The sequence below is a fragment of the Apteryx mantelli genome, chromosome 18, assembly GCF_036417845.1.
Source record: "Apteryx mantelli isolate bAptMan1 chromosome 18, bAptMan1.hap1, whole genome shotgun sequence".
In the NCBI taxonomy this organism is placed as follows: Eukaryota; Metazoa; Chordata; class Aves; order Apterygiformes; family Apterygidae; genus Apteryx; species Apteryx mantelli.
The window spans coordinates 15,685,156-15,695,382 of NC_089995.1; the positions used below are offsets into that span (position 1 = coordinate 15,685,156).

The following is a 10,227-nucleotide window of genomic DNA, read 5'->3' on the forward strand; positions in this document are numbered from 1 at the left end:
TTAGGACCATTTGATCACAGTTGTGCCCAGTTCTGGAAAAGAGCCAGGTTATTCTGCAGTCTGGCTAAATACAAAGCCATTTAGTCACACCTCAGTCCAGGGAAGTATCCTAGGGTAGGTTATTGATTGTTGTTTAAGTGGATGCATTGAAGTTTACCTGCCAGCCTCTGAAATTCATGGCTCTTAACTTTACTCCTTTAGAGTAAGGAGAGGGATACATTCCTTATGTGAAGTCAGTTCCACACTGTAAGATAAAAAGAAAATTAATTGCAATTTCTGCAATACCTACTAGGGCTCACTAACCAAGTCATCTAATTTAATATATCTGCATAGGTCCATGTTTCTGTTGTAAAAGATACAGAAAGATGATCAAAAACCTATATTCAAGAAAACATTAATCACTAGAGGCACCTTTTATATACCCATGTAAACTAAGGTATTTCTATCATGGAAAGAAAAATAGAAGGGAGCTTTGAGATCTGGAATGTCAGCTTACTAAATGTCAATATTGCTTCGTATTGTGCTAAGCTAAGAAAAACATCTGGCAAAACTCCAGTCTTAAATATGCTACTCCAAATTTTATAACTTGCATATATATTTTCATGCCAGATTTCCCAGGCACGTAGCTGGCATCCTTCTTTATTACTGATTCTTCCGTCGCTCTTACTCAGCAAGCATTATAGCCATGAATATTATCACATTTTTTGATTGACTGTTCCTACAGCTCCTCATTACTTTTATTTTTCTCTTGTAGCTCGATAGAAGTAGTTCAGAAGAAAAAAAATCCATCTTTATTGCAGATGAACAACTAAATTCAGCTTTAATTCTGAAACAATATTATGCATAGAGGGAGGGGGATTGTTAATAGGGTCAACCAGTAAGAGAAAACCTATAGAGGGAGAATTGAGAAATAAGAAATAGTGGTACATAGAAGCCAATATAACTAATAAAAGTCACTTTTATTCAGTTGTATACATTCTTATAAAGTGTTGAATAAAGCACTTATAAAGTGCTTATATAACTGCTAAATGAAACACCAGGGCCAAACTTCTCTGTGGCAAAAGATGACTATACTCCATGAGCATTTTTTAATGCAAGATTAAATTGAAACTTAGACTATAGACTAAATATATCCTCTGTAGGGTTTTCTCCTTTTCTTTGTCTAAACTGGTGTATTTATTGGATTTTGAGTTCTGGTACTTTGTATTTTGAAAAACTAAGACCACAAGGAAAAGGAAATATCTCACACATCATTACCTTCTTTCCTGTAAAGGAAAAGTCTTTATATGGGGCAGCCAGACAGTTTACTGTTAAATGTTGTCCAAGCGCTGCCCTTGCTATATTAACGCTTTTAATTGCTAATAGAAAACATGTTTCTTATTCAGTCCTTATTTCTCTCATCTTTCCTGCTGGTGTTTTCATACAAATAAGTACTCTCAAATATCAAGGAACAGAAAGGAAATACAATCATTTTCTTTACAATATATTAATAGTACAAGTAGCCAGGAGAATGCAATATTGCTCTTTGCCAGCTTGGAAATACACCTTTTATGTGGTTTTTGAAAGTGCTGAAATAATACTTTTGAGAGAATATGAACAAGACTTAAAATGAAACGGCAACATTACATCAATCTGAAATGTCTTACATTAAGAATTTCTTGAATGTTGTGTATATAATGTATTTGAAAGAGCACTTTGGAAATAGTTTGTACATTTATTTCCTAATTTATACATGATTTTTGGTGTTAATATTTCTAATTGTTAATAACAAAATGTTTATTTAATGTGTTGTCCATTTTTATGTATTAATGTGGAAACAAAGTGATGCCAGCATTTTGACTTCTTCCATTAATTGTATCATCTTCTGTTTTGTAATACAGAATGCTTGAAAATTGTTTAGGTTAAAAATTATCTGAAAATGAAGTTGGTGGTACTTTTCTTATGACAGACTTCTGGATGGAAAAGAAAAAAAAACAGGTGATAAGGGGAGATTCCTTTATTAGTCTTTCTGGAAACAATGCTGAGTTGCACCTTCTCCCCAAATTCTCTGATATGCGTCAAAGCTAATTATATATGGCAAAAGGTTGTCCCAGTTTTCAAATTCATTAAGCATTATTTGATAAGCAAACAGCAAACACTGTATGTGCATGTGCAGAATGGATGGCCACAGCTTTAATGGCTCACCTCACAGATAACGTGGAGGGGGCATGAAGAGACACCTCATTCAACTGATGTTGCAGCAAAACTTCCCTAGGAGAGGAGCAGAGACAGAAAAGCCAGAAAACAAGCTCCACGGGTGGCATCTGCACATGCATTGTTTGAGATGCTCCAGCCCATTCCTGCGGGACACAGCAAGGGTCTGAAAGACCAAGGTGGGCAGAAGGATGCCCTGGGCTCCCATGAAGGGAAGGGATCCCAAAACTACCAGGCCTGCCAGGCTGCTTGCTGCCTTTGCAAACTGCTCAGCCCCTTCTGCCACACACTAGCTTAACCCATATTGCAGAGTCCAGGCCTGGGCACGAGTACAGAAGCCCTTTGCGTGTACCCACCTGCTCCCCGCTGCCCGCGGTGGCTCAGGCCTGACACCTTCCCTCAGGCCGGTGGGGGGGGGGGGGGCGGGGGGGAGCCGAGGCGCTAACGCTGGGCTGAGGGCAGGCGCTGTCAGGGAGCAGGAGCTCTTCCCGCGCTTTTCTAACGGCCGAGGGCTGCGCATGCGCCCGGCGGGCAGCGGCGGCGGCGCGCGACGTGCGGCGCGCGGGGCGGGGACGGCCGTTGGGCGGGGCGGGGCTCTAACGGCCGGGGCGGGGCTCTAACGGCCGGGTGTCGCGTCGCGTCGCGTTGCGTCGCGTCGCGTCGCGTCCCGGCGCGCGGGGGGCGGGCTGCCGCCGCTGCCGGGCTCGGCGGCGCTGCGAGCGCCATGCCGCCGTGGTGGCGGGCCCTGCTGGGCGGCCGGCGGCTGTGGAGGCCCGCGCCCCCCGCCTCCCCAGCGCCGCCGCCGGTGGGGAGCTGGCAGCCGCCCTTCTCCACAAGCTGCGCGAAGTGCTCAAAGAACAGGCGGCTCAGGCAGAAGAGAGCCCTGTCAGAAAGGAAACTGGTGAGTCTTAAGGAAGTCCGCGGGGTCAGTGTACGGTGCAAATACCTTGCTGCGTGGTCAGCTGGTGTACCGTGTCCCGGTATGCCTTAACGAATTGCGATTATGTGGTCGTTGTCTTTTTTTGTTTTCCCTCGCGGTGATAAAAGATACGCTTTTAATGTGAAAAAAATATTTTCTGGAATTTAATTAACTTTTTGAATAGCGAAGAAAGAAGTTTCTCATATGGCGGTATTGGTGTTCAGAGTGGGTGCAGCGACGGTAAGTGTTCCTTTAGCCAAGACTGTGGTAGCCATAGTAACTCTTGGACTGAAGGCGTACATACTTCGAGGAAGCAAATCTTACGTAGCTTTAAAATTAAAATATTGTTTTGCTTCTCGCTCTTTTTGGGCTTCCATAGTTGCCAGGCTGACTACGTTTTATGTCCGAGAAACTGCAGAGTCTTAGAACTTTTCCATGTTGTTCTTTTTCAGTTTAACACTTTCAGATGAGTTATTATTTTCTAGTGCTTTAAACAGCAAGTCATTCATTGATCAGTAGTTCACTATCTTGCCATATGGTGGTGCTAAATATTTTCCTAAGAGAGGCTTTTTAAGAAGTCATGGGTAACTTTAATTTCTCAGGAATTATATTTCTTTTTAGCTGCGTATCTTGATCTGTAATATTTCTCACCCACACATACTATTCGGGCTACCTTATTAAAAAAACGGTGTTGTTCAAGCTCATAATGAAGTCCCTTACCAGGTTATGGAATTTGCATGCTTCTGCATGTGTGTTCACCTCTTCTCTTTTTGTCCTGCCATGTAAACAATCTTGTTCTTGCGTATGAAAATACTTCTGTAATATTTTCCCTTGGGGATTTCAAAGCACTTCCCAAGGCCAAGATCCAGAAATTTCTTTGCACTATGTTTTCTTTACCCCCTGTGCAACTGATTGTCATATGTGAAGCATTCCTCTGCTTATTCTCTTTGCAAGTAATTTCTGTTCTTTGTTTTTACTGCTACTCATAATTCTTTTAAGATTGAAGTGTGTATTTAATCATCTGATATGCAAAGCAATGAGTTAGCATGAGGACATTCCTCCCCCCACACACTATGTCCTCTTTAAATTTTGATTCACTCTAACCGTGTGTGTGTGTATGTATATATATTCAACTTTTTATTTTTCTAAGCTGTTTGAAAATTCATTTCAAGTTTTTTTTGTTGTTTTTGTTTTCATGGGTGGGGACCCAATTATTGGGTGATTTTGATTTGTACTATGGTAGCTCTCTTAAGCTACCTATCAGTATTATATCACCATACAGGAAAGATACCTCCCTGTTATTAGCTCTGTTAATATGAATGTTGCACTTCTGATATCTGACCTGCTGCATTAGGCTATATCAGGCATGTACTTTCAGTATTTTAAGAAGTTCTTAAAAAAAATTGAAAAATGAAACCTGCTTTTCTTTAATGTTTTACTTAATAAGCTTTATTTAGTTGATCTTTGAATGACAGCAATCTGACTTGATTTTTCACTGTTCATTGGAACTCCACATGACTAGAATAGCAGATCTACATGTTACTAAGTTTTGCAGAACTATCAGCTTGTTGGAAGATGGCTGATAAATTGCGCTGAAATGGTACAAAATCCATCCCTATTGCAGACACGGTGTTTTGTGGATCATCGGAAAGTGCGTGTGATTGGAGGACAAGGAGGAGGAGGGGGTCATTCTTTTCATAGTGAACCTAGAAAACAATTCGGAGGTCCTGATGGTGGAAACGGAGGTGATGGGGGTCATGTCATTTTCAAAGGTAAAAACTCACCAAGTCTATTTTGTTTCATACTGTCTCACCCTTTAAAAATCCCCACCTCCCACCCTGCCAGAAAACAAACAAACCCAACAACCCAGTGTTTGAGTGTTGGGAGCTGCTAAATATAAGTGTGAGAGATCTCAAATGTTTCTCTGTAAGCTGTCTTTGCTTTTTAAGCTTTCTGATGAGCTGTGGTAACAGGGATGACGTAAATGACACTGATAGCCTTAAAAGAGTCACGTAAAATGTGTTTTGAGAGCCAAAGTAATTTACAGACATTTTAGCTGCTGGTGCCTGCCTTTGTTATGGTAAAACCCCATTACATTTTACTCTTGGACTAGATAAATCTTCTTCCACTACTACTCTGCTGCAAAATCTGCTAATCTGGCAAACACATTTTCCAGAGTATTTTGTAATGGGTATGTAGACTTTGGAATGACCACTTCTTAAAAGGCATGGTTAATAAACCTAAGCAGATAAATAAAGATGTGGAAACTTCATCATAACTTACATTAATATTAGTCTTCCTTGATATTTTATTGTTGAGGCAGTGAATAGGATATGTATTCCTGCAATATTTGTAAAGAGAAAGAACAGTCAATAGGTGGTTCTACTAGGAAAATGATGTATTTAAAATATGCGTATTTTGCTTTGCAGCTGACCAACAAATCAGATCTCTTTCTTCAGTCCTCCCCTTCTATCAAGGTTTTCATGGACAGAGAGGAGGAAGCAAAAACTGTTATGGAGCCAGTGGTGCATACATGTATATTAAAGTAAGTTAAGGTTGCTGGTAGTAAACATTGCAGATTCCCAAGCTGGATGACCTAGTTATGAAGAAAAATCACTTGCACATGCATTTTTACAGGGACTTTTGTATGCCATCTCTGCTGGAACAGGGCTGGTTGGCACACAGAGAGATCAAGCTGCTTTAAACTTTTCATAAAAGCCCCACTTCCTTGGAAGGTACATCTGGCCAGAACAAACACAGTGCAGGTTTGGTTTTACTTTTAGGACTCACTTGCCTAGTGTAATCGGAACACAGAACCTACTGAATAGGAGCAGACTTTCTTCTTTTTTGTTTTCTTTCTTAAACGTATCCTGTTTGGTGCATACCCATGGTATGTTTCTACGCTCACAACTATAATTAGGCATCCGTGGTTAAAAAGACAGAAAGTAGGTTACGGTACTGTTAAAGGTCTTTTGAAGTACAGATGTCTGACAGTGTTGTCTGGGTCCAGAATGTGTGCTTCATGAAGTACACTTCTCTTTTTGGATTCTTTCAGATCCCTGCTTTGAAATAGAGAGGAATGATTTTTCAGTAAATCTGAAATCAGCTGGCAAAGGATCTGATGAGATAGTTCTGCTGTAGACTTTGAACTTAAATGTACTGTTTGTACCTCTCTTTATTTTAAGGTCCCTGTAGGTACATTGGTTAAGGAAGATGGGAAAATTGTGGCTGACCTCACTCGACATGGTGAAGAGTATGTTGCAGCTTATGGGGGAGCTGGAGGAAAAGGTAATCGCTTTTTTCTTTCCAATGACAACCGAGCTCCAACATTATTTACTCCAGGAGAGCCAGGTCAGGAAAGAGTCCTCCACTTGGAACTCAAGACAACAGCTCATGCAGGATTGGTGAGTATTACTGGGGTTCTTCAACTTCTTTATCTTTGCAGTATGACACTTGACTGACGGAAGAAATAATGTTTTATAACATTTTTGTTACCCTTTTGGCTTGCTTGTTTAGAGATGCAACTCAATGCTTTCTTGCTGTTATTTGGTAGAAGGCCGTCCAAAGTGATTTGCAAAGCTGTCGTTCTTTTTCTACTTGATGTCATCCTACTTTTGTTAAAATCAACAGTAGTGGTAGGAAAACAATGCACAAGATTCATCACTTATTAGTAGGCTCACTGATGATGTACAATGGGTTGTCTGCAGATGGACAGTCTGGAGAGTTCTTCTAAATTAGTCAGTGTTTGGTTTTTAAAAACATTTTGATAAAGGTAGAGTCATTTCTATCGCATCCATGTATTTCTATTTTTTACAAATAATGAGCATTTGACTTTCTTACTTCCAGGTTTAGCATCCTCTAAAATGAAAATACCAAGTCAATTTAGTACTTAATCTGTTTTCATTTTTAAATATGAAAATATTTTGACCCTGACTGTTAAAATTAAGCAATGCTGTGAAGCGTTCTTGCTGTAGTGCAACAACTGCACAATAAGTGTTTGGTGTAGGAGAACTTTGCAAATTTCTTTAGAGAGACAAAGAAATGAGTTAGCATTAGTGGATCAGTACACTTAATTCTGTGTCAAGCTGGACACCTGGTCCAGTTCTTACATTTTTGACAATTTGGAAATTTGAATTGATTCAAAGTTCTGTACTCTGACAAGAATTCAGAGTGTCTGATACCAGCAGACAGGAAAATCTGATCTACTTTCATCTAGGTATTATTGACCCTCTGTATCTGTCAGATGTCAGCCATACGATATCCCAGAGTAACTTTGTTTCTAGGATTGTTTTCTTTTAAATTCTTCTGCATCAAAATTATGAGAGCACTGTAAAATCCCAAACCTACAGGTGTTCTGGTTAGATATAGGCCAAAATAATGTTACTGAATCAGTGAGGAACAAAGCTAATTCTGGATTCTTTGGGAAAATAATAAATCACCTGTAGTTAGTAAAGAGAAATAAAATATAAAGTCTGTAACAAAATGTCCTTGTATCACTTCAGAGTAAAAGGGATCTTATGGTATACCATTTTGACTCTGAACAAAATAAGTTCTTATGTGTTATACAAAAAAAGTTAAAATGACCCTACTCTTTTTATTGGAATTAACCTGGAACTGTGACTTTAGTAAATGTTTGCATTCCAGGTGGGTTTTCCCAATACTGGGAAATCATCGCTTTTGAGAGCAATCTCCAATGCAAAGCCAGCAGTGGCTGCCTACCCATTCACGACCCTAAATCCCCATGTTGGCATCGTTCACTATCAAGACTATGAGCAAATAGCAGGTAAGAATTATAGTATTTTGTTTATAACTTAACAGCAACTCATGTCATTTGGCTAATTCTCTGAAACCCTGCAGAAATAACAATCAAGCAAATCTGTAGAATTCTTGCTAGTTCTAAAGAACTTTAAGTATTGCTTTGTTACATCAGGTTTGAAATGCATTTCACGTTCACTTGTATGTGCCCTTAATAGTGAACTAGCAATCTGTATTCTGCCTCCACTGAAATGATCTAAATTTGGGGGGTATAAAGGATACATAACTTAGTATCTTATGGCTGGTGTACTTTAGTACTATACTGATGCATTGAGATGTAATTCTAAAAGTACTGGTACAGGACATTAGAATATATTTTTTGTTAAATGTGTTGGAGTCACTGTGAAATTTCTCTCACTGTAGTTGCTGATATTCCTGGCCTAATAAGAGGTGCTCATCAAAACAGGGGCCTCGGGATGGCCTTCCTAAGGCATATTGAACGCTGTCGTTTTCTCTTATATGTGGTGGATCTCTCTGTGTCTCAACCATGGATTCAGCTACAAGACTTAAAATACGAACTGGAACAATATAAAAAAGGATTGTCCAAGAGGCCTTGCGTTGTCATAGGGAATAAGATTGACCTTGCCCAGTCCAGGATTAATTTACCACTCCTCAAAGAACAAATAGATGACCGGGTCATTGCATTGTCTGCATTGATGGGAAACAACCTAGAGGAATTGTTGTTGCATTTGAGAGAACTGTATGACAGTTATGTGAAGACAGAACAATCACGAGGGCAAATCCCAGTCAAGTGGTAGGAACCGGAACTACTATGAACCATAATGGAGGGGAAAAAAATCATGATTTGATGGATTAGATGACATCTTTCTTTTAAGTGCATGAGGCACAGTGTATGGATTGCTCTGGACTGCTGTGTTGGAAAGCTGTTTGTTTTGTTTTGTTTCCCTTTGAAGTCTCTCAGGCTTTTTGCAACAAAATATGAAAGTTGTAATCATGATGGATATTGAACTGGAAATTGGCGGCCTGGATCCTCTGTGGCATTAGACAGTTACCTGTGGAATGAAGAGAGTGCTATCTGGTGGGACTGACTGAAATTCAGGATCTGCAGGCGATGCTGGCTTGCTTTTCTGAATTGGAAAGAAGTGACTTTTCAATTTTCATTAATCAAAAATTCTAAAATAAAAATGAGCTAATCCTGTGTTTGTCTGTCTTTGTACTATAACCACTTTTAGTCATCTTTTCCCTTAAACTTCTTCTATTTTTTTTCCTCAGAGGGGAGACAGCTGCTCTGTGCCTTTCGGGAGGAGTGTGAAACAGCTGTAATTAATGATTGAAATTATTTCCTTGTTACTATAAATAATTAACTATCTTTAAATGCTGGTAGTAGCTAAATAGCTGTATGAACTAGTTAGGGAACAGTCACTTGAGACACAATTTTGAGTTCTTCTCCAGTTTGCTTGAGGGAACTCAAACAATGTTTTGAGAAACCCTGGACTTAGATATTCTAACTGAAAGAAAAATATGGTTTTCAGCCAAACTTTTGTTCTATTTCTTTTTGTGGACAATGTTCTTAAATTTTTCTTAAATCTATCAAAACATATTTACTGAACCTTGGGCAGAGAAACAATTGCTAAGGTGCGTCCTCGCATGGATATAGAGGATATGAAGGCATCTTTCTGTCTTAAAATAATTCCACCCAACATCTGCACTTTGCACTGTTCTCTAGAAGATAAACACTGGAAAAACAGTTATCAGCTTTTTTATAAAGGACCCTAACAAGCTTTTGGAATACTGACACACAGCTACTCAAGTGGTCAGGAGAAACAATTATTCTAGAGCCTATACTTATGTTTCCTCATTTTAAAATCATATTAACTTTGCATTCCAAACCAGGAGTCTGGAGATATGAACCTTGTGCATATTTGTCACATCAATGGAGTACAAAGTAAACCTATTAGCACCATCATAACAATAGAAGATGATATGTTTGCACCTGTACTTTTGTTTTTCAGAAAATAAAATAGTTAAATTTAAGGAGGAGACATTATAAAATGTGCAACTATAACTTATCTTTAGTTAAACTGTTAGCTTACAAATAAGGATTTATTTATGTTTAAACTAAAATTTTTTTTTTCTTTGTCAGCCATAGAATTACTCGATGGGTTAAAAAAAAATACAGACAAATGCCCCTTCAAAAAGTACTTGGCTCTTTATGACTATATTTTAGTATTTGACAGTCTTTGAAAATGACAGAGACCCTTTTAAAAGCTTGGGTACTCATGAGCTTTGACACCTACTTCTTAGTGCTCATGTAAGCTCAGTTCTTAAAGTGGTGAGTA

The 10,227-nt window shown here is 39.1% G+C and overlaps 1 protein-coding gene across 1 annotated transcript; it reads left to right on the forward strand.

Moving 5' to 3' along the window:
* Positions 1–2,884: 2,884 nt before the first annotated feature.
* On the forward strand, positions 2,885–9,086 carry MTG2 (mitochondrial ribosome associated GTPase 2). Its single transcript, XM_013952677.2, has 6 exons — positions 2,885–3,094; positions 4,737–4,884; positions 5,542–5,657; positions 6,298–6,516; positions 7,757–7,895; positions 8,291–9,086. The coding sequence occupies exons 1-6, from the start codon at positions 2,918–2,920 to the stop codon at positions 8,683–8,685; spliced, it is 1,194 nt and encodes a 397-aa protein (XP_013808131.2). The 5' UTR covers positions 2,885–2,917; the 3' UTR covers positions 8,686–9,086.
* The last annotated feature ends 1,141 nt before the right edge of the window (positions 9,087–10,227 follow it).